Source organism: Cervus canadensis, chromosome 23 (assembly GCF_019320065.1).
Source record: "Cervus canadensis isolate Bull #8, Minnesota chromosome 23, ASM1932006v1, whole genome shotgun sequence".
Classification (NCBI taxonomy): Eukaryota; Metazoa; Chordata; class Mammalia; order Artiodactyla; family Cervidae; genus Cervus; species Cervus canadensis.
The window spans coordinates 17,139,866-17,164,854 of record NC_057408.1 but is presented as its reverse complement, the minus strand read 5'-3'; the positions used below and the strand labels follow the sequence as shown (position 1 = coordinate 17,164,854).

At 40.3% G+C, this 24,989-nt stretch overlaps 1 protein-coding gene and 1 pseudogene across 1 annotated transcript; both read right to left on the bottom strand.

The window, feature by feature from the left end:
- Positions 1-221: 221 nt before the first annotated feature.
- Positions 222-1,776, bottom strand: LOC122425802 (annotated as a pseudogene).
- A 2,055-nt stretch (positions 1,777-3,831) lies between these two features.
- Positions 3,832-23,130, bottom strand: LOC122425617 (plasminogen activator inhibitor 2-like). Its single transcript, XM_043444118.1, has 8 exons — positions 23,046-23,130; positions 18,785-18,964; positions 14,509-14,628; positions 10,306-10,434; positions 9,550-9,667; positions 6,400-6,542; positions 5,561-5,725; positions 3,832-5,021 (listed from the first exon to the last, which is right to left on the bottom strand). Exons 2-8 carry the CDS (start codon positions 18,953-18,955, stop codon positions 4,617-4,619), a joined length of 1,251 nt encoding a protein of 416 aa, XP_043300053.1. The 5' UTR covers positions 18,956-18,964; positions 23,046-23,130; the 3' UTR covers positions 3,832-4,616.
- Between the last annotated feature and the right edge of the window lie 1,859 nt (positions 23,131-24,989).

Below are 24,989 nucleotides of genomic sequence, written 5' to 3'. Positions count from 1 at the left end.
ATATAAACTGAAAACTTACAACAATGTTTTCATTTTACTACCACATTATAAATGAAGCAATACCAAATGTTGTCTGGCTACAAACTGTGCAGTCAAGTTACTGTCACTACTATTTCTCTCACTTTTTCACTAATAATAGTTTAAACATTTCAAAGAAATAACAGAGTTATACTGAATAGTATCATGTATAAACCAATATTACAAAAAGTAAACAAATTATCACTCAAAACAATCTTTATGAAAAATAATTATTCAATCCTCAAATTGAAATTATAAAAATTCATTTTAGCCTACTGTTTTAGAAAATAAAAGACAGAAGTCTATATACATTCTCCAGATGGAATAGTGATATTTTCCCTCCTCCCAACTACTGAGGATGGTAACAATCTTTTAATTTTAAAACCCGTGAGTTTCAGAAACATTTCAAAAAATTGTTTTGGTGACAGTGTCTCAACAAAAAGCCTCTCCATTTATATTTCAAAAATTTTAAATAAGTGTCAATAAACTGGCTAGTACAAAAAAAATGATATACACTGTATTTTTAAAGGCCTTTTGGATTGCGTTTAGTAGTAAGCAGGCTGCTGGTGTATCTTGGGAGAGGTCAAACGGCGCTGGGGAAGGGGAAAAGGAGCTTGATTTCCATTCCTTTGTGCATGCAATAAGCAGCAAAACAGCAAAGTTACTCCAGTTAGCTGGTACTCAGCTGTGCTTTCTGCCAGAAGATCCATTTAGTGAATTCTGAAGACTTGGGATATTTGAACCTATGGACGGATTTGAGTTTCCCTGCTGAGAACTCCCATTGACAGGGCTCCCATTACCTTTCAGAATGCCAGTACACTTCCAGTTGTCCATATAGTTAGCTTTCCACAACCTCACACAGCCATTGTCTCCTGAAGATGCCAGCACTGTTCCTGTTATATTCCAACTCACTCGCCAGACCTGAGAATTATGATTATCAAACTGAGCCAAAATATGGATTTCAAATTTTGTTGGCCCGCCAGAGGAAGTAAGTTCTTTCCTCACAGGCTTTAATGTAAAAATTCTCACGTCTTTGGTTGCTCTGGCGAGAATGTGGAAAGATCGTCCCAAGTTTGGAGCAAAGGCAATATCGTGGACAGGGCCTGTGACGGTCAGGAGAGTTTCAGCTTTCGCATATTTCCTGGTGTCTTCATTATATTTGAAAATCCGAGCCTTGGCCATTGCGTCTGGACTGCTGTCATCACTTCCTACAGCAATCAGGGAGCATGAGCCCCAGAGCTGGAAGGGCTCCAAGAAATACAGCTACAGCTGCGCGGCCTGAGAGCCCTGCTGCGGGGACCACTGCTGAGACTCGCGACAGCTGCAGCTTCACGGATTCCAACTATCCCAGCTGCTGAACACGCTGCTAACATGAGACCCATATGCTCAGGAGCAAATTTCACATCGGTAACGGACGCTCTGCTGTCCACCAGCGTTGTCCTCTTGACCCAGTGGCTCTGTCCGCGCAGTTTATCATTTGATTCTCCTACTATTTCTTCCCAGACAGCAGCTGTTCGGTCAAAAGAACAGGAAGCCAAAACCTGACCAAACTCAGGATGGGCCCATGTCACACGCCACACAGATCCACTATGTGTCTTCCAGCTAGCAGTGCAATGCCATTCCCCACTTTCACTTTTATCCCAGACCTTGACGCTCTGGTCGCTGGAGCAGGTGGCCATCTGCCGCCCGTGGAAGTCGAAAGACACATCATGGATGAGATCCTTGTGGTCCGCCGCGATACCGCGCGCCACGAACATAGCTGCGCCCGGCCCCTCCCGCCTCTGACACGGCGGGGCACGCGGACCGCAGCCCACCCGGACCCCCTCATGACCAATTTTAATCCCAATTATCCCCAAAGACCCAGCCTACAAACTACATTACATCAGGGATTATGGTTTCAACATCTGTGTTGGAATGAGGATAACAAATATTCAGGCCATAGTGGTGGCTAAGAGTTTCCCAGAACTAAACCAAGACACGGGTTTCCAAATGGAAAACATCTCCTGATGAATAAGCTAAATTTTGAAAACTATTTAAAAGGACTCCTAATGCAATGAAATATCAAGAACAGCGTCAAAAACAAAAATAAAATTATTGAATTTTAATAATTTAAACTATACGAAGCAAAACTACAGAGACATCACTTTGCCCACAAAAGTCCCTACAGTCAAAGTTAGGGTTTTTCCAATAGTCAGGTATGGATGTGAGAGTTGGATCATAAAGAAGGCTGAGCACTGAAGAATTGATGCTTTTGAATTGTGGAGCTGGAGAAGACTTTTGAGAGTCCCTTGGACAGCAAGGAGATCAAACCAGTCAATCCTAAGGGAAATCAACCCTGAATATTCATTGGAAGGACTGATTCTAAAGCTGAAGCTCCAATACTTTGACCACATGATGGAAGAGCCAACTCATTAGAAAAGTCTCTGATGCTGGGAAAGAATGAAGGCAGGAGGAGAAGGGGACGACAGAGGATGAGATAGTTGGATGGCATCACTGACTCAATGGACTTGCATTTGAGCAAACTCTGGGAGATAGTGAAGGGCAGGGAAGCCTGGCATCCTGCAGTCCATGGGGTCACAAAGAGTCAGACACAACTTAGCAACTGAATAACAACAAAGTGTGAAGAACACTTTGAACCTAGAATTCTACGCTCATGCTCTAATTCAGCAATGATGGTGATATATATCTTAAGACTCACAACCTCACAATGATTCAGAAAGTTACTATTTGTCACCTTGCTGAATGAATTGGTAAAATACATTTTTTAAATGAATCTAAAAATAAGTAGGAGAAAGCAAGGAAGAACCTCTAATTTTTAAGAATGTCTGATTTAGAGGAAATAAATCACAATTCAAGCCTTAAAGAATTAGCTGAATAATTTTTGGGGACTCTATGCTTGACCAGCTGACAATGAGACAGTTTTATTGCTGACTGAGAAAATAATTATACTCGCTAGTATTTATTAAGTACTATATGTGCCAAGCATTCATTTAATTTCTTATTAGGTATGGATTCATTCCATCATCAGAACAACCTTATGAGAAAAGCACTGTTTTCTCTAGTTTACACTGGAAGAAAACTGAAGCAGGAAGAAGCATCCTTCCCAGCTTGTGGTTAGAGGACTCCTAAGTGTTCGAATTGGGGTTTGGGTGCAGTTAAGTCAAGGTCATAAGGCTACCTCTTTAGCCAAGATGCTCCAGTGGGTCACCCATCCCTGGATTTCATCATAAAGACAGCAGTGCCTGAAATGCATTTTCAGGATCCAGCCACGCTTCTGCAGCCAGGTCAAACTCCGTAAACCTCAGATCTTCCTTATTTCTCAGGACTTAAGTTATGTTTTTCTGTGCTGCTGATCCACTCAAAAGTATTCAGTGCTATTCAAAGCAAACACGCTTAAAAGAAGTCAGCTTATGTTTTCCTTCAACCTTTGTGCCCAGCTCTCCTCTACCCCTCTGAACTCTCTCTCTCAATGGACTCAGTGAATTGACCTTGATGCTATGTCTGCACCACTAGACTCAGTGTTTATGCCTGATGTCCTGATTTGAACACAGGGGTCCCCAAAGGACTCTGACCCAAACTATCCTTTTGAACTGCTATACTTTTTGCTGCTGTGAGAAGGCAGTTCTAATCAATTTTTCACACAGCTCCATTCCACCCCCAACAATGGGGCCCCTTGCAAAGCAGTAGGTTGTTCCCTTGGCTCCTTTATTCTATTTACTTGGTTCTCACAAACAAGCTGTGATGCCTGATTTCTGAGAAACAAGATAACCAGATCTTATAATCTAAAGACCTAATAGAATTTAAACAAACAAATGGTTTGTGAAAATAGATTTATTTTCTATATTTTTGCAACCTTACATAAGTTACAGCCACATGTATGGGATACATAATGCTAGAAATGCATACAATATATATTTCCCTGTTGTTCAATGCTTTCTTCTAGGTTTCTATTACAAAAGGACATGGAAGGCCACCTACTTATCCCTCATTTTAAGAACAAATACATATGCCTGCATGCTTAGTCACTAAGTCATGTCTCACTTTTTGCAACCCCATGGACTGTAGCCTGCCAGGCTCCTCTGTCCATGGAATTCTCCAGGCAAGAATACTGAAGTGGGTAGCCATTCCCTTCTCCAGGGGATCTTCCCGACCCAGGGATTGAACTCAGGTATCCTGCATTGCAGGTGGATTCTTCACCCTCTGAGCCGCCAGGGAAGCCCATAAATACATATATTTCCTGAGAAAGAAAAATAAGTGATGACTGGCTTCTGTAAACGTATCAGCTACAGTAGACAGTGACCATAATTAAAATATATATATAAAACAATAAATAATACAGTAGAAGTTAATGCTATAAAATAAACTGAGAGTAAGAAAGAGCTAAATGAGATATCATCCCATTTTAGGAGGCCAAATGATTAATGGGGAGGGTAATGTTATGATTGACAGTCACACTATGTCTGTGTTTCTAGTTAGCATGTAATAAAAGTTCAGAAAGACAGAAACATGCAGAGGTCTCTAAAGTTTTGGCATTTGCAGAAATCCTGAGGTTTACACCTCATATTACAAATTCCTGTGTAGAAATGGAAACTTTCAATTTAGGGTGATGCAAATCTGCCCCAAAAGAGAATGCTATTGGTTATCTTGTGCACGATAAGGAAGAGGAAAGGATGGTCTGCCACGAACTGTGGGCCTCCATGGCCTGTTCTCCCTGTTACAATGGCCCCAGTGCCGGCAGCAGCCTCAGTGCCCTCCTCATTCACGTCCACAGAAGCTTGATGGAACACTTCAGACAGAAACAGGTCATTCTTTTCTGACATGCCTGAGAAATTGGCTTGGCCTTGGCTGAAGGCATCGCCCATGCCCATGCTCGTGAGAATGGTCTTGAGTCCATAATGCTCTTCCAGTCTGAACTTGGGGACGTACACCTCCACGTCATCCTCACCCATGGTGTCCTCGCTGAGCCACTTGCTGAGTTTGTCATGGGTGATTTCTCTCTCCAGCTACGAATCCAAAAGATAAAACCACTGAGTGCTAGCAGAGAAGGACAACAACCTCTAATGTTGACAACCAATGACTTTACTATATTAAAGTAAAGTAGGTGATATTAAAATTTAATAGTTCGGTAAAAATTTTGCAAGAAGATAGCATATATGAGACGTGTTTAAGGCTTCTGAATGACTGGGAAACCTGGCACAGTTCGTCTCAAACAAGTTCACATATTCAAACCGACGCCGTGTCCTCAGATGTAGGCATGTGCAAGGGCTTCCCAGGTGACTCAGTGATAACATATCCACCTGCCAATGCAGGAGACGTGGGTTTGACCCTTGGGTCAGGAAGACCCCCTGGAGAAGGAGATGACAACCTGCTCTAGTAATCTTGCCTGGGAAGCCCCATGGACAGAGGAGTGTGGCGGGCTACAGTCCAGGGGTCTCAAAGAGTCGGACATGACTGAGCAACTAAACAGCAGCCAGAACAGCGGACATGCACAAAGGCGAGTTTAGCCCCAGAAGTTTAAAACAACGGAAGTTGGAATTCTTACCAACTCCAAGCCTGTAGAGGATTCAGCAATTCCATCTGGAAGCAGCAGGAACATACTGACCTCTCCAGCATATGGGAGTTCTAGAATCTGGACCTTCAGGTCTGCTATGTATCCAATGTTTAGCTTTTCATGCAGGAACATCATCTCTACTGATTTGCACTGAGTCTAAAGTAATTAAAAAGTAAAATATGAAAGTTGGTAGTAAGATGTCAAAAGATTTACAATCAGACATGAAAGAGAAAGGGTTCTGCTTTCATGCTAAAGAAACAGATCTTTTTTAATCAAAAATTTGTTTTGAAATTTGTTTAAAAACATCAAAATATATTTAAAAAATAAAAATTTATTATTTGTATACTCTCACAGTGACTCTGATCTATTTTGTTTTTTCAAGATTATACCTATTAGTAATAAGATGGACAATTATAATTAAATAATAAAACATTTGTTCTGTACCTACTAGGGGTCAAGAACTCTGCAAAATCTCATTGAATCCTTACAACAACATTTTGAGTTGGATGTTATCATCCCAGTTTCACAGATCAAAAATAGGAGTGCATGAACCACAAGTAACATCTTAGTTGGTACAGCCTACATATGAGTCCAAGATTGTGTAATTATAAAGCGCATGGTCCTTACCATTACTCATATGACCTCTCAGAAAATTACTAAGTGCCATTCAGTAACCTGAAAGAGTCAATCAACTACCCAGTGTGTATATAACTATTAATAGCAAACCATGTATGGATATCAATAAGTGGTCCCAATTTTTCTTTCTCTATTTTGTCAAAGACCCTAAAATATATGTTAAGAAAATCTGTTTTGTTGTCATTGTCTCATACCGAGTTCACACGGAAAGGATAAAGCCCCTTTAGTTTCTTCTGAAATGGAGTCTTCCATTTTCCTTTGAAGTAGACAGCATTCACCAGGACCATCTTGGTGTCTGCATCAACAGAACCTTCAGGTAACAAGTTTGGGATTTTGCCTACAGAAAATATAATATATGTTTATGTTTCATGATTAACAATTATGAAGTCATTATGATTTCTTGAATCTTTTGAGTCACCATCAAGCTTAGCATCCACATTTATCGAACTCTGCAGAGATGTTAATATTCACATTCAAATTTTTCTCTTAATTTATTTAAAACATAAGTAAAACTCAGACCAAATTTTTCAGGTTTGCAAAATTCAAGAGCAAATGAAGAAGTAATGTAATTAAGATTTAGAATTGCTATCAGACTTGGAAAAAAATTTTTAAGTTTCTTTTAATTTTTTTTCCTTTGTGCTGCATGCAGGATCTTATTCCTCTGACCAGGAACTGAACCTGTATCATTTGCTTTGAGATCACAGAGTCTTAACCCGTGGACCACCAGAGAAGTCCCAGAAATTTTTTAATTCCTTTTATACTGTTTTCTCAAAGTTTTATAGTTATATGAAGTTAGTTCATTCAGATGGGAGTGAAAAAGAGACTCAAGGAGTATAATGGGCTTCACTGGTGGCTCCGATGGTAAAGTATCTGCCAGCAATGCAGAAGACCTGACTTCAGTCCCTGCGTGGTGAAGATCCCTTGGAGAAGAGAATGGCAACCCACTCCAGTAGTCTTGCCTAGAGAATTTCACGGGCAGAGGACCCTGGCGGGCTACAGTCCATGGGATCGCAAAGAGTCGGACACGACTGATCGACTGACACTAACAAGGTATTCAATAGCATATTTCCTCAGTATGTCAGGAGGCCTCCTTCTAGATCTGGTCTAGACAGCCCATAGGTCTAACTCACTGATTCATCCAAAAACAGTGTTTTGGAAGTTGTGCTACACCTACATCAGGAATAGCACAGATTCATGAAGTAATAAAGGAAAAATTGTCCTGGGGGCAGGGCGGGCTTAGAATATTGGAAGAGACATTCTAAATCATTCAGGAAAGAAAGTGAAGTGAGTCCTATTAGAGAGCTGAATAATGCAGAAAACTGCAACAACACAGAGAAGGGAGTGAATGACTGAGTCCAAGAAAGTTCCCAGAAGTGATAATATCTGAGTGTGATTTTTTTTAAAGTTGGTTTAAGAAACAGTCCTTTTATAGTGAATACCAGCTCTGCAATATTTCAAGCACACTATTTTATTTAATCCTCACAACCATTCTAGTAAGGGAGTATTATTAGTGTCATTTTACACAAATAGGAAATCAACCTTGAATATTCATTGGAAGGACTGATGCTGAAGCTGAAATGCCAATACTTTGGCCACCTGCTGGGAAGGGTCAACTCATTGGAAAAGATCCTGATCCTGGAAAGATTGAGAGCAAGAGGAGAAGGCAGCAACAGAGGATGAGATGGTTCGATGGCATCACTGACTCAATGGACATGAGTTTAAGTAAACTGCAGGAGATAGTGAAGGACAGGAAAGCCTGGCTTGCTGCAGTTCATGGGGTGGCAAAGAGTTGGACATGACTTAGCAACTGAACAACAACACAAACGGACACCATAATGAGATATTAGTAATCTTTCCAAGGTCACAATGCTTGAGAGCTGGTCAGAATTCCACCATCTTCCATTTCTGCTGACACATACAAGACTCAAGCAAAAACCTCACTATAGTCTGACCAGTTTCAGTATAGTTATTCAATATCTTCATTCAGTATAACCCCTAGTAATTAAAACTCCTGGTTACTACTTGGATATCTACTGAGACTTTATTTAACTTTGTGACACATAATATTTGATCATAACAAGGAAAAAAGAAATTTTTCTCAAATTACTATAAAAATTGGTAAAACAATCAGTCTAAATGACTATTTGGCATTTTTGCAGTTTCACTGATTGATTTATAGCCATTCACCACAAACGCTTAAAAAGAAGAGAAATTCTTGCTGTTCTCAAAAAAGCAAAGCTTTCATGCATCTCTTTGATTTTGCAATCTGCTTTGACTTTCATTTTTGTTAAATCTTCACTTTCTCTGCTTCCTTTTTGTCAGTGGTGCATGAATCTTTCAGAGCAGTAATTTAAAAATCTAGAAATGAAGAACTAAAGTAGGCCAGTTGTTTATAGAGAAACAATAATTCTTTTTTCAATTCTACAGAACTTAATACAAGTGCTTTTTCTATTATGGTAGCTAAGAAATCAGGATAGCATACTATGGTTTGAAATTATGTTTTAAACACAGGAGGCAGGGACTTCCCAAGTAGTCCAGTGGCTCAGATTCCATGCTGCCAATGCTGGGGGGGCCCAGGTTCAATCCCCAGTCTGGGAACTAGATTTCACATGCCACAACTGCAACCCAACACAGCCAAATAAAAATGTATTTAAAAGCAAATAAATAAGCATAGAAGATAAGTGAAACATGTTTTCTGCATTAAGGTATCAAACTCTTTAAACATTAATTTGAAGAATTCCAGAATTAGACTAAGGCTCAGAAGAAGAGGAAACCCCAGCTGCACCATGAACAGAGAGTGGGATCTTGGATGAGTCAGTTAAGAACTGAGGACATGCATAACAAAGGTAGAAGTAGCTTAGACGATTAATGGGCGATAAAGAAGGGACTGAAAGAACTGGACAACATACTGACTCTGGATGGTGAAATAGAAGAAAGAGCTAAAATTTTATGATCCCTCCTTTTTCCATTGCCCGTTTTCTCACACCAATTACTCAGTTGAATATTGTTCCTTTTATTTTTGCTTTTGTTTGCAGTGAACATAAAGTCACAATTATTTCAACACTGATATTTCCTAAATTAGAAAATATCTGCCTCTTCTTACACTCTATTCGGTAATAATCCAAACCAGATTATTGATGTACTGAATATATATCTTCTATTAGTAGACCTTGATTATTTGTTTCTCACTTCAAACACCACAAAGCTCAACAAGAATCAGGTTACATTAGCCAAAATAACTAAGGTTAGGAGTAAGAGCTAAGTTCAAGATCAAAAAAAACACAAAACACACATCAGAGTTTTCTATGTGGAAAGAAGAGCAGAAGCTATTTCTTTGGTTTTACCTTTGGTTTGAGTCTTGACCCAGGAATTAATCTTTTTTCTGGCATCTTCTGCACATTCTAGGAAGTCGACCGCCTGAGGTTCTGTAGAGTAATATTTCTTGGAGAGTTGCATGTATTCCTTTAAAGCGAAAAAATAATGACAAGATTACTTAAAATATGCCCAACGAGTGAAAGTGAAAGTGTTAGCTGCTCCATTGTGTCTGACTCTTTGTGACCTCATGGACTATAGCCCGCCAGTCTCCTCTGTCCATGGGAATCTCCAGCCAAGAATACTGGAGTAGGCTGTCATGCTCTCCTCCAGGATATCCAACCACCTGTGGTGTATTTGTAAATTACAGGTTTCCTGTCAAGACTGGGGAGCCTGAAGCAGGGTAAGGGGAGGTTGGCTGGGGGCTGATTATGTGCTCTCTTGACCCCCCCCCCCAGTCCAGTCCCGACTGCCTTTGTTCTCCTACACACTTTGCACGATGAACACTGAGTGCAGAGAGAGAGGCTGGGCGTGGGGTCGGCGGTTCTGGGCACACCTGTGCACACCTTCTTGTGACTTTACATATGGAGTTTTTACAGTAGAAATAGGAAGCACCCACAGAGGGAGCATAAGCATGGCTGTGTTGGATTGTGTCCCATGGCTTTGGGGAGCCTTAGCGAGCCTGAGTGGAACTCTGACCCTCTGGGAATGAATCAGAGAAAACAGCTTTGAAAGTGACCTCCTTGCAAGTTTGGGACCCTGCCATTTAGGTCACAGGTTTCACCCACTTCCTTGAATCTTGCAGATTTCTCTCCAAACAGTTTATTTGCACTTTCCAATAAATACTCCCCCATGGACACGTTGATGGCGTTGCTGAGTGAACGGAAGGATGAATGGATTATCCCTGCAGCTTGTGCCTTAAAAGGAAAGAAGAGATTCATTTTATATAACTCAGGACTTCTAAACAAGGTATTTCTTAAGCAATAGTATTTTTTTTTCTAGGATATCAATACAATGCTGTATTACAATACACCTTTTTTTCTGGCACTTTAGAGGTAACTCAGGAAATAATGTTGATATGGATATAGTACATTAAAATGTATCAGATAATTTTTGACTTGTTTCAGATTTTTCTGTGCCCATAGGATTGGATTTAATTGTAACAGAACTGAGATCCTAGAAAAAGTCAGGCTCCTTTGATATTTACCTAAGCTATAAAGTCTCTAAGAAATTTTTATTATATTAAAATGTTACCTTAGAAATGTTCTTTTAAAAGTTTATATAACTTCTACAAGTCCCTTGGCATAATTAAGGAATAGTGTGTGCAATGGAATCTGGAGTTTAGAAAACATAAAATCAAGGGGAATTCCAATCCCCAACCTGAAGTTTGTGAGCATGATGACAGACACGGGGCTTAGTCACAGGAGTGCCTGGGTGAAGCTGAGGTCAGAGCCCTGAAGATGGACCATCAGCTATCCACTCAGGCCTGGCAGAATCGCCTTTTGAAGAGGCCCTCTCACCATCTTGAATCTGTAATCCCCTGAGTGACAGACAGATGGAGCATCAGCGTTCCTAGGAAGGAACCTGTGAGAGGACCTAAATCAGGGCGTGATTGTGGAAGCTATTTACCAATAGGAGCCCATCTACACCAGGCTCTTATAATGCAGCTGAATGGTGTTTAAGGAAGTGGAGTACTGGGAAAAGATATTAACCTGAGACTGATTAGATGAACGGGTGGTAGATAGATAGAGAGTAGATGATAATCATGATAATGATGATAAATAGGTAGATAGATTGGTGGTGTTCTATTGCTAATGATGATGATGATAGATCGATAGATAGGGAGAAAGAAGGAAGATAGATAGATAGATAGATAGATGACAGATAGATAGATAGATAGATGATAGATAGATAGATAGATAGATAGATAGATAGATAGATGATAGATAGATAGATAGATAGATGATAGATAGATAGATAGATAGATGATAGATAGATAGATAGATGATAGATAGATAGATAGATGATAGATAGATAGATGATAGATGATAGATAGATAGATAGATGATAGATAGATAGATAGATAGATAGATAGATAGATAGATGATAGATGATAGATAGATAGATAGATAGATGATAGATGATAGATAGATAGATGATAGATAGATAGATAGATAGATGACAGATAGATAGATAGATGGATGATAGATAGATAGATGATAGATAGATAGATGATAGATGATAGATGACAGATGATAGATAGATAGATGATAGATAGATAGATGATAGATGATAGATAGATAGAGATGATAGATAGATAGATGATAGATGATAGATAGATAGATAGAGATGATAGATAGATAGATGATAGATGATAGATAGATAGATGATAGATAGATAGATGATAGATGATAGATAGATAGATGATAGATAGATAGATGATAGATGATAGATAGATAGATGATAGATAGATAGAGATGATAGATAGATAGATGATAGATGATAGATAGATAGATAGAGATGATAGATAGATGATAGATAGATGATAGATAGATGATAGATGATAGATAGATAGATAGATGACAGATAGATAGATGATAGATAGATAGATAGATGATAGATAGATAGATGATAGATAGATGATAGATGATAGATAGATGATAGATGATAGATAGAGATGATAGATAGATAGATGATAGATGATAGATGACAGATGATAGATAGATAGATGATAGATAGATAGATAGATGATAGATAGAGATGATAGAGATGATAGATGACAGATGACAGACAGTAGGTGATGATCGTAATGACGACAGTAAGTAGATAGATAGAGATGATAGATAGATGGTAGATGATAGAGATGATAGATAGAGATGATAGATGACAGATGACAGACAGCAGGTGATGATCGTAATGACGACAGTAAGTAGATAGATGATAGATGATAGATAGATGATAGATGATAGAGATGATAGATGATAGATAGATGATAGATAGATAGATGATAGATGATAGATAGATAGATGATAGATAGATAGATAGATAGATAGATAGATAGATGATAGATAGATAGATGATAGATAGATAGATAGATGATAGATAGATAGATGATAGATAGATAGATAGATGATAGATAGAGATGATAGAGATGATAGATGACAGATGACAGACAGTAGGTGATGATCGTAATGACGACAGTAAGTAGATAGATAGAGATGATAGATAGATGGTAGATGATAGAGATGATAGATAGAGATGATAGATGACAGATGACAGACAGCAGGTGATGATCGTAATGATGACAGTAAGTAGATAGATGATAGATGATAGATAGATGATAGATGATAGAGATGATAGATGATAGATAGATGATAGATGATAGATAGATAGATGATAGATAGATAGATAGATAGATAGATGATAGATAGATAGATGATAGATAGATAGATAGATGATAGATAGATAGATGATAGATAGATAGATAGATGATAGATAGAGATGATAGAGATGATAGATGACAGATGACAGACAGCAGGTGATGATCGTAATGACGACAGTAAGTAGATAGATGATAGATAGATGATAGATGATAGATAGATGATAGATGATAGAGATGATAGATGACAGACAGCAGGTGATGATCGTAATGACGACAGTAAGTAGATAGATAGAGATGATAGATGATAGAGATGATAGATGACAGATGACAGACAGCAGGTGATGACCGTAATGACGACAGTAAGTAGATAGATGATAGATGATAGATAGATAGATAGATGATAGAGATGATAGATAGAGATGACAGATGACAGATGACAGACAGCAGGTGATGACCATAATGACGACAGTAAGTAGATAGATAGAGATGATAGATAGATGGTAGATGATAGAGATGATAGATGACAGATAGACAGATAGCAGGTGGTGACCGTAATGACGACAGTAAGTAGATAGATGATAGATGATAGATAGATGATAGATGATAGAGATGATAGATGATAGATAGATGATAGATAGATAGAGATGATAGATGACAGATGACAGATGACAGACAGCAGGTGGTGACCGTAATGACGACAGTAAGTAGATAGATGATAGATGATAGATAGATGATAGATGATAGAGATGATAGATGACAGATGACAGATGACAGACAGCAGGTGGTGACCGTAATGACGACAGTAAAGTAGATAGATGATAGATAGATGATAGATAGATAGAGATGATAGATAGATGATAGATAGATAGAGATGATAGATGATAGATGATAGATGATAGACAGATGACAGATAGATGATAGACAGACAGCAGGTGATGATCGTAATGACGACAGAAAGCAGATAGATGTGTGCTCGTGTCAGTCGCTCAGTTGTGTCCAGCTCTTTGTGACTCTCTGGACTGTAGCCTCTGACAAGCTCCTCCGTCCCTGGGATTTTTCAGGCAAGAATACTGGAGTGGGTTGCCATTTCCTGCTCCAGGGAATCATCTTATCCAGGGTTTGAACCTGTGTCTCCTGCATTGCAGGCAGATTCTTTACCACTGAGCCATTGGGGAAGCCCTAGATAGACAGGGAGAGAGGAGATAAAGGATACACAAAGGTCATTGACCTCTCCTGAAGTCACCAGGCCTGGCCATCTCCATTCCTCAATTACTTGTCACCCCTTACTCTGGAAATCTGCATTCACACATGTGTATTATAGGAGTCTCTACCATGGCTTGAGGATAAATTATGCATACCAAACTAATGGCAGAGTGATGTGACAGAATTTACAGTCTTGACCTGGAAGTCATAAAGCATGGATTCTACCCCAGCTCTACCCTTCCTTATCAGAGTGACCGTAAGATATTTACTCAAGGACTGTGAGTCTTGGTTTTCTTCCTATGAATGGTGGAAGTTGTACTAGGTTCCTTCCCTAATATTGTGACTTTAACACAAGAAGTTTCTGGAAACAAAATACAAAAGAAGTAGGAATGGATGAGTCAAATACCTGCAAAATAGCATCAGGATAGGTGCCCCTCTGGATCTGCTGTGAGAAATCACAACTTGTGAGGCTCCTTGGGCTCACTGGGGTGCCTCTGTGGACTCCAACTTGGTTAAACTGAAGCACCTACAATTGGAATTAGAGAAAATTGGGTACATTTTTTTGCTGCTTTATTTAGCTTTTAAACCAACAGCTGTCAAAAGTACCTCTTGACCTCCTATGTCAAGTTCCCTGCCTTTGTGTCTGGGCAACAAGCATAGATGCTCTTCAAACATAATATGTGTCAGTCAGTGAAATTCCCTTCATGGGGATTAGCATGAGTTATTTTATACTAAGTCAAATACTGGCCATTTTGACAAAAAAAAATTATAATGAGATGATTTATAGCCTTTTAATTAAGTTATCTAAATTATCACCCAACTCATAAACTTCCTTGAAAATATCCCAGTATTTTGAAGGAAGTAATAAGGTTAACTCCTGACTTTGTATCTCTCTGTTCAGTGGCCTTACACATTATACCCTTCTAGACTGTTAAAAATTAGCAGCCACAGCTAGTTTAAGCAAAAAAACAGGGTGCTCAGTATTACCAAGGATCACCTAAAACATTTGCACATACGTTATTTACACATAAAGAAATCCCTCACTTCTGTCCATGTTGGGGGAAGATGGCAGGGGTCAGATGGCAATATGAATTCCTTTTTTAAAATATTTGTTTTCATTTATGTATTTATTTAGCTGCCCACGGTCTTAGTTGAGGCAGGCAGCATCTTTAGTTGCAGCATGCAGGATCTTTAGTTTCCACATGTTCCCCGACCAGGGATCAGATCGAGGTTCCCTTGCATTAGGAACACAGAGTCTTAGCCACTGGACCATCAAGAAGTCCCTATGTGAATTTCTTTATGTTGTAAGTGGCAGATCCAGCTAACAGTGAAACTGGCAGGTGCAGACTGGCCCTGGAAGTTGCCTCAAGCCCCCTCCCCCAGTACAATAGACTCCTCCGACTGGCCCTGCCACCCACCCACCCCCACCTCCAGCATCCTTTGGGTCCCAGTGCCATGGGGCCCCAGGAAGGGAGGAACTTATTGGTAAAGCATTGATGGTGGAGACTGCCAAGGGAGGGAAGGCAGCCTTGCCCAGCAGATGGTGGATTTCTAGGCTGGAAGAAGAGGTGTTAGGATTTCTGGGGTCTTTCTCTGCTCTTCAGATCATATATTATAAGTTCCTACCTAATACCCTCTGAAAAGCAGTCTGACTGCCACTGTAAAAGGGAGGACTGCCTTCTGTAAGAGCTTCTCTGGTTGTCCTACCTTTTAAGGAAGCTGGCCCATAAGTTGGGGTCTCTGGGCAGCACTGAAGCCCACTCAAGTCATGGCAAGAGTCCTTGCAGGTATGGGGTGTGTGTCATGGTCCTGAGCCAGGCTGAGGCAGGCACCCTGCCCAGAGAGCAGGCCTGGCCCCGGCCGGTCTGTGCCCTTATCCTAAAGATAAGAGCTGGGTAAAAATACTCCTGCAAATCTCACATTGCCTGTGCTCTGTAAGTGAAGTGAAGTCACTCAGTCATGTCTGACTCTTTGCGACCCCATGGACTGTAGCTTACTGGGCTCCTCCGTCCATGGGATTTTCCAGGTAAGAGTACTGGAGTGGGTTGCCATTTCCTTCTCCAGAGGATCTTCCCGGCCCAGGGATCGAACCCAGATCTGCCTCATTGTTGGCAGACGCTTTACCATCTGAGCCACAAGGGAAGAGATTATCTATTTATTCTATTTGCTCCTTTTATCCACTACAACCGTTTCAGCCTTACAAGCTACGCCAGTTCCCAAATGTGGGCAGCCTCTTCCTGCAATGATTTTCTCATCTGTAAAGTGAATACGGTAATCAGAGCACCTACCTCACAGGACTTTGTATTCTGTGGATAAATTCATAACACATTCTCAGCAAGGTGCCTGGCTGGGGCACTGTAAGTATCAGCTATGAAAACAATTAGTTCCAGCACATGCCTCTCCTAGTAACTCTACTCTTCATACTCATCTTGCCCAATACACATTTTCATTTACATTTTAAAAATAAGAAAGTTACTACTAGACTCTTTTGAGTTATCAAATGGTGTTCTGGAGGTCTGCAACTATTGTACAAAATATGTGGTTAAAAATCCACGTTATGTATGATCAAATTAATATAGTTTATGGGTACAGAATGGCTCCCATCCAAGTACTAACCAGGCCCAACCCTGCTTAGCTTCCAAGATTGGGAGGGTTCAGGGTGGTATAGCCATAGACCATAGAGAATTCCTTTGGGGAAGAAGATACTCTAAAATTAGACTGTGGCGATGGCTGCACAATTCTTGCGAATATACTAAGAACTACTGAATTGTAAACTTTAAATGGGTGAATTTTATGAAATGTGAATTATATCTCAACAAAGTTGTTCTTATAAAAAATAAGAAAGCTGAGGCTCAGAGCGTTTAAATGTCTTCATTTGCACACCTAGTAAGTGGCAAAACCACCAACCAAAGACAGGCAGGTCTGTCCCCAAAGTCCAGGCTTCCACGTCCAAACCAAAAAGCGTCTCCTCTATTTTTTTGGTAGAGAATTATGCCAATTTGCCTTTGAATTTTAAAATCTTCCCATGTAACAGTTACAAGAAAACTATTATATATAAAATTCTTGTCCCACATGCAGAAAATACTTTCGAAACACAGAAAAGCTGTGTTGTACCATGAGTGACCAATAAGTTACTTATCCTCTGGTAGCAAAATCAAGATTTTCCCTTTAGCACCTAGAGCACTTTGTTTGGCATCTGTCCTCAAAAAAAAAAAAGAAAAAAAAATTTCTTCTGATTCCTTTACATTTAAAAAATGAAGACTTCCTTGGCGGTCCAGTGGTTAAGACTCCATGCTTTCAGTGCAGCGGGATGGGAATTAACATTCCACATGCTACATAGCATGGCCAAAAACTAAATACAAATAAAAATTGAAGTCCTTGATGTTTTCTAAAGTTTATAACAGAGTTCGCTGCCTTTATTTATTTTTTTTTCCAAAGCAAAGGAAATAAAGGGGAAGGAGTCTTGCAAGATGTGGCTGGTATCAGAGTTGAGCAACTAGGCTTTGTTGTGAGTCTTGCTGTTCAAACTGCCACAAACAGAGAGAGAAGCTCCTGGCCCTCTCCCTCCTGTGGTGAGATTGGCTAACACTGTGTGAGCCACTCCAAACGAGGCCCGCCTTAAGTGGGTGACCGTGTACCTGGAAGACTCTCCATCCCCCGGCACTCGCACACTCAGGTGCGATCCTCACGGGAATCTCTGTGTGACTGAGGACAGCAGCCACGCTTGTGAGAGGCAGAGCTTGGACGCCCAGCACTCAGCACTGACGTCTGTACACATGGGACCAGGAAAGAACTTTAATGATATAATTACCTCGTCTGCTCATGGACCCAGGGAAGACAGGACCGTGTGAAATTTAATAGCGCCACACTCATACCGGAGGATGACTGTTGTGTACAAGTGAAGTAGGTCAACATATTTCCACAGTCCCTGACCCAGTGAAAGGGTCTCCTGACTGAGCTGGTGTCCGTTCACCAAGGAAGGAAGCCAGCGGCCCTGACAGAAAGACCCCAGAGTGCTGGACCCCCCCGACCACCTGGGCTTTGAAGACAGCCATCCCGTCAGCCCCATTTTGTTGACATGAGCTCATGGGGCAGAGCATGTTGGCTGAGGCTCCCCGAAGTCCTGTTGCCCTCGGTGCCTCCCCCAGAGTGCACAGACCGAGCTCTGGGACAGTTTTTTCTCTTCATGGCACTCTCTTAAAACCACTACTAGGAATTCTTCACATAAATGGAAAGAGCCTGAGACGAGAGAGCAGAAACCAGAGGAACCCTGGGGAAAGGTGCTTCAGTCCCACTGCCCATCCATCAGTGACACTCTTAAAACCAGTAAGAGATAAAGCAGACAAATCCTTTGAAAAATATAAACATTTTCAGATGTCAGATATAGTCACTATTAACTATTTCTAACGTTGCAGGATAAGAAAACTGATAATCCTTCTACTACTTCTACCATTGAGGATTTTCGTGGTTTGACTCTTTTATATATTTGAATCTAAGTAACTTGTGTTGTAATGGTTTGTGATGATTGCTGAGGGCATGGGTTCGATCCCTGGTGGGGAAACTAAGATCCCACTAGTAGCTGACTGTTATAGTCCAGATCTTGCAAGCATATAATCAGAGCAGTTCTACAATTCAGTCCAGGAATCCTTCAGTCCCAATTGGGAACTTTAACAGAAACTCACTTGGGCTATCTGGTCTGCAGTATTGCCTCGGGCGCCCAGGTAGACCATGGCCATGGTGGAGGAGATGCTCCAGGGACAGAAGAAGAGATTCTGGGTGTCGGCGCTTGTATTTGCCAGATACTTGAAGAAATTGAGGGCAAAGATTGTGTTTGCCACATAAAGTTCTTCCATTGTCTCAATCTGGAAGGAAAACGAGGAAAAGCAACAGCTCTAAAAGATGACTCAACGTTTTGAGTGATGTCAGTGGCGTAGCACAGGGCAGGGGTCCCCTCTCTACTCTCCCTTCACTGAACAGGGCCAGCGGCGCAGCCACAGAAGGCTCCGCTCTCAGTGCGGTGTGCTGCTGTCACAACCTTGCAATCCCTTAATAATTTTATACAAAGGGCCCTCCCTGCATCTCCCTTCTGCACTGGATTCTGCAAATGACACAGCTGATCCTGAGATAGAGGGAACCGTCCTGGGATGCGTGGTGACATTCCACCTCATAATAATGATAATAACAGCAATAACAATAAATAGCCCTTACTGAATTCTTAACTGTACAACAGATGCTGTGTTCAACATTTCACCTGTTCTAAACCAGTTAATCCTCACACAAATCCTGTGAGGAAGGCATTGCTATTCTTGTGCTTACAAGGGGAAAAATTACTGCCCAAAGAGAATCAGAAAAGTGACCCATGTCACTCAACTATAAGGGACAGGACTGGAAATTGAAGCCAGGTGGGTGGGTGGCCTCCAGGGTCATACTCTCAACCCCTGTGTTGTACCTACAAACACACATCACACATACAGACATACAGATACACACATTAGGGCCTCCCCTGGTGGCTCAGTCAGTAAAGAATCCACCTGAAATGCAGGAGACCGCCTGCAGTGCAGGAAACCCAGATTTGATCCCTGGGTCAGGAAGATCCCCTGGAGAAGGAAATGGCAACCCACTCCAGTATTCTTGCCTGGGAAATCCCATGGACAGAGGAGCCTGGCAGGCTACAGTCCATGGGGTCACAAGAATCCATGGACACGAATTAGTGACTAAACCATCACCATCACACACACTAGAGGAAAACACACACATATTCAAATGCATACCACATGCACGCACACTCTTGTTGGCCCCAGTGGAGATGGCCAAACTCCTTTCTACAAGTGGCTTAGACTCACCTTTTGAGAGTGAGGATTTCACACTGCCCTATCTCCCATTCCTATACCCCCTCGACTCACTCACACACCACAGCCTTTCTACCAAAGCACCCCCTGAGCTGAGCAACTGGGGGTGCTGGAAAGGCCCCCCTCCTACCACCACCCCTAGCAGAACAGTCAACTCCAGGTCTCTCTGCAGGAATGGCCCTGGATTTATGGAACTCACACACACACATACACATGCACATACACACACACACACACACACACACACATGAACACACACACCCCATCCACCATCTGATAAATGACAGACACACCTTCCGTGACCTAAGACTTGCATGCAGCCAAATGCTTGGACACACCCGGTGTGGGTGGGTACCTGCTGGTTCTAGCCAACAGACTGTATCTTACACTTTCACAATGACTTCAAACACACCCTGCAATTACCAAAATCTATAAATGTACCCAGCGACGCTGACACTCATCATTCCACAGGAACCCTTCTGGGGACGGTGGCTGGGGAGCTGCTGGGGGAGACCCTGGAGGAGGCTCTCTTCAGCCTTGGGCTCCCTTAGCGGGGCCTCCCAGGCTCACATCTCCCTAGTCCACGGCTGTCATGTGAACACTCAGTTCACGAACATTTCTTGTGAAAAAAGTGATTGCCATTTGTATCAAAATTTCTCATGCGAGATACCACCCAATTGTATTTTATCAAGACAAAATAGTAAATTAAATAAAACTTGTCCCCAAAACTCTCTCATGTCTTCTTATCTCCTTTAACATGTAATATTCACAGGATCAGTGTGAGGTACATATTCTGATCTTTATTCTGCAGGTTACATCCTGATGCCCTGAGACATATATAAGGTCACAGGGTTTGTATGTAATGGTGCAGGGATTCAAGCCCAGGATTCCCCACTTTGTCCAATGTCACTTATACTTCACCTACTGATGTTTAACTACTACGTATAAGAGTTTCAGCCAGCTACTGGATTGAGAAATGCTAGAAAGAGGAAATAAAAAGAGGAAGGAAGCCAGTTTGTAATACTCCTAGAAGGCTTAAGTTTCAAAAAAAATCACTGTTTTTTTTCTCTTGCTTCATCACTGAGGTTAGATTAACCTGGGTGACTCAGAAATTTGTTTCCTCTTCTTTCTCAATTTTAAAATCATCCTTATAATGAATTATTCCTCTCAAAAACATTTTAAAAACAGAGAATTAATAGCATAAATGTTATTGTGTGCAAAAAAATAAAGAATTGGAGCTATAAAAATAAACTTAAGCCTAAGAATTCCCTAGTGGTCCAGTGGTTAAGACTCGGAACTTTCATTGCTGAGGGCATGGGCTCAATCACTGGCTGGGGAACTAAGATCCCACAAGCTGCATCATGTGACCAATTAATTAATTAATTAGTTAATGTAGGCCTCTCCTATATCTAATTCTTTATAATGACCTAAATAGTCAGTCACTTTGACACTAGCAAAATTTGTCAAGACAAATGAGAAGTGAGGGCTTTTAATGCCAAGTTAGAATTCCAGTTGACTGTGACTATTTTTTAAAAAAATTAAAAAGTAAGGACAGAATTAAATCACCCCAGATGTATTTACTTGTTTTAAAAATAGTCTAACTTTTATCTTTCAGATAGGTGCAATTAACTGCATTTAACATAAAAATTAATGTGTGATGTCTATGTCAGCCTCAACCTCAGTGAGCCTTCAGCCTCACTGTTTTATTTACCGTGCATAATTACTTGCCTGGTAAACCTAGTAATTCTTGTTATACCAATGAGAATATGAAGATGTCGATAGCACAGCTGGTTTCAAAGCCTAGACTAGCTTTCAATTCCAGCTCTAGTGCTGTTCCTACGGACCTTTCAAATAAGGTTTGAGAAGTTTATATTTGTAGAAATCTATGAATGTATATTCTCTCTCTATATATATATGTATATGTACACAGTGTCTTCTGACTCTACCACACGTCCACCCTACATTTAAGTGGGATCTACCTAAGACCATGTAAAACCGAAGTCACTGAGTGACTTCAGAATCTCTCAGAACAGGAAACACCTGTTGTGAATTTCCTAACACTAGAGTGAGGTGCACAACTCCAACAATCTCTAGATTTATACTCCTAACCAACATCTACTATCATCTTTAGAAGAACAAGCAGATGAAAAGCAAGTGTGGGGTTGGTCTCTGCGATGCTTGTGTTGGTTCCTAAAACAACAAAAGTTGTCAAATGTGCCCCTGAAACTTGGCACAGGTGACAAAGAGCTCAGACCTGCAGCCACACCCCCTCTGCTCACTGGCATCGAAGTTAGATTTGAGCTTGCTGCAGCATTTTTAATTGAATTTTTTTGCAGGAACACAGTGTAAATATTTTGAAATTGACCAGAAAAATTAATGACACAGAGAAAACAACAACTTCAAGGAAATTTCCCATTCCAAATTACCAAGTTTTCCCCCATAAAATTAAAAGACTTTTCTGTATTTGATTTCTTTCATAATGAATAATTTTTTGTTTATTGGATATTAAATTATTTATTGAACTATTACTTCAGTCGATCCAGCAACTAACTGGGCTGTTCTTTCTCTTTAACTAAACTGACCAATTATCAAACTAAATTCAGTAAGTATATTCTGGTATTGAACTGAACCACTCAGTTTTCTGCTTAATTTCTGGTTGTTTAAGATGAAAACTGAGTCCTCTTTTTGTCCATATCATATTTATGTACAATTTATAAATTACTTTCAGTTGCTAAAAAAATACATTTTAATTGGTCTAGCTATTTTCATTAAATTCAGTGCCAAACACAAACTAGTAAAGGATACACACATTCTAAGCTATTCAGTAAAACTAACATCACAACCAGAATGTACATTTGGGTTTGGTGAATGTTACATAGGCATTTGCTGATCTCTGAGATTTAAGATTATGTATAACTTAATTCAAATCTTGAACCAAAATATTCTCAAACAAGCATCTAAACAAGAAAACACCATTAAATTTTTACTCATCCTCTAAAAACATCCCACAGTTTAATTTTCATTATGTTAATAATACCAGTATGCAAAATAAAACCCTATTTCACAGAGAGAGACATGGAAATGGCTGAAATACCTGGTTCTTCTCTGCTTGACAGGAAACGGTCTTCCGAGCGTTGTTAGAGTTCAGACATGGCAACGACTGGTTTTATAAAGCTCTGCCCCTCCCACATGGTATGTTTGTCTCTGTCTATCTGTGTCCTTTGAGTGATTCAACATTTTACTCAGAAAGACATCATTAGAATAGAAATGCTTGTTTGCTAAGTCATCATTTAAGAAGATGACATCATTCAGAAACTTAAGAATTTAGCAATACCTACACAGGCCTGTTAAAATTAGCTAAAATCTGTCAGCCCCAGTTTCAACAGTCCCCTCTTTAACTTGCTCTCTTAGTAAGAAATTCTACAATGTCTCTTGTATCTTTTGACAAAAATGGCCTGGGAGCTTTTTGCAGTGGAATCCTTTCTCTTTTGAATCTAGACAGCCCCCAAACAATTCTTTGGGAACAGGAAAAAAAAAAACTTTTCTTCCTTATGTATTCTCTATTTTAAACCCTCTTACATTGTCTAAATAATTCTGAGTTCCACCCTAATCTGTCACAAATCACACCCAAAGAACATTTCATTTGCCCTTTTTTAGAACATAAATCTTATCTTTAATTAAACTGAAAATCCACTGGTACTTGAAGTTAACTTTTAAGTGGGTAAACTAAAGCTGTTAATTGGAATTTGTGATGTTGAAAACATGATTCTGAAAATCACTAGATTTTTTTATACAGTCAAAGGATTCTGATAAAAACAAATAAAAGATATGCATAATGAGAGAGAATCTGAGTTTTAAAATGTTCATATTGAAAAAAAAAAATAATAAAATGTTCATATTGTTAGAGCTTATTGAAAAGTGTTTGCAACACATTGTGAAGATGGTTTTTCTTCTCACTTTGCTTCCTTATTAAAGTAGAGTTGTTTTAAAATGTTCTTCCAACCTCTGCTGCACAGTGAAGTGACTCAGTTTTACACATATATATAGTTGTTGTTTTTTTAATATCCTGCTATCATGGGCTTCCCAGGTGTCACTAGAGGTGAAGAATCCTCCTGCCAATGCAGGAAACTAATAGAGGTAGATTAGATCCCTGGATCAGAAAGATCCCCTGAAGTAGGAAATTGCACTCTACTCCAGTATTCTTGCCTGGAAGATCCTATGGACAGAGGAACCAGAGTCAGACATGACTGAGCACACACAAACACCATTATGGCTTATTCTAGAAGATTGTATATACTTTCCCTGTGCTATACAGTAAGACCTGGTTCTATACCCATTCTAAATGCAATAGTTTTCATCCACCAGCGCCAAAATCCCAATCCATCCTTCTTCTTCTCCTCTCTCCTGCTTGGCAACCACAAGTCTAATCACTAGGTCTGAATTTGTTTCACAGATGTTCACTCACACCACATTTTAGATTCCACAAATAAGTGATATCATATGGTATTTGTCTTTCTCTCTCTGACTTACCTCACCTAGTATGATCATCTCTAGTTGCACACTTAACTTTTATGCATAGGAAATCCCCAAAGCGTTAGGGATGAAAAGAAGCAAAAGCACCATGCTTCTTCTCTGCTGGTGTGGCAAGCCCCATGTCTCCACTGGAAGAGCTGAGTTGACAACCTGGAGTGTCCTTGAAACCAATCCTGTGGGTTTGAGCCCTGTGTGAGCTTCTTAGCCTGACTGTGGTCCACAGAGCCAGACTTTTCTTTTTAGCTCTTCTTGCTAATGTGAGTCTCTGGTCAAAAAGGAGTGGGCTGACTTAACCCAAAGTGTTAGTCGCTCAGTTGTGTCCAACTCTTCGTGACCCTATGGACTACAGACCATCAGGCTCCTCTGTCCATGGGATTCTCCAGGAAAGAATAGTGGAGTGGGTAGCCATTCCCTTCTACAGCAGATCTTCCCCACCCAGGGATCAAACCCAGGTCTCCCGCATTGCAGACAGATTCTTTATCATCTGAACCACCAGACTTAACCC

Excerpts from the sequence above, each read along its gene's own strand:
- LOC122425617 (XM_043444118.1), bottom strand. The coding sequence starts at position 18,955 with ATGGAAGAACTTTATGTGGCAAACACAATCTTTGCCCTCAATTTCTTC. Across the intron at positions 14,629-18,784 it reads CTGCAGACCAGATAGCCCAA|GTGCTTCAGTTTAACCAAGT; the intron begins GTGAGTTTCTGT and ends TTCCAATTGTAG. Across the intron at positions 6,543-9,549 it reads GGTCAAGACTCAAACCAAAG|GCAAAATCCCAAACTTGTTA; the intron begins GTAAAACCAAAG and ends TATTTTCTGTAG.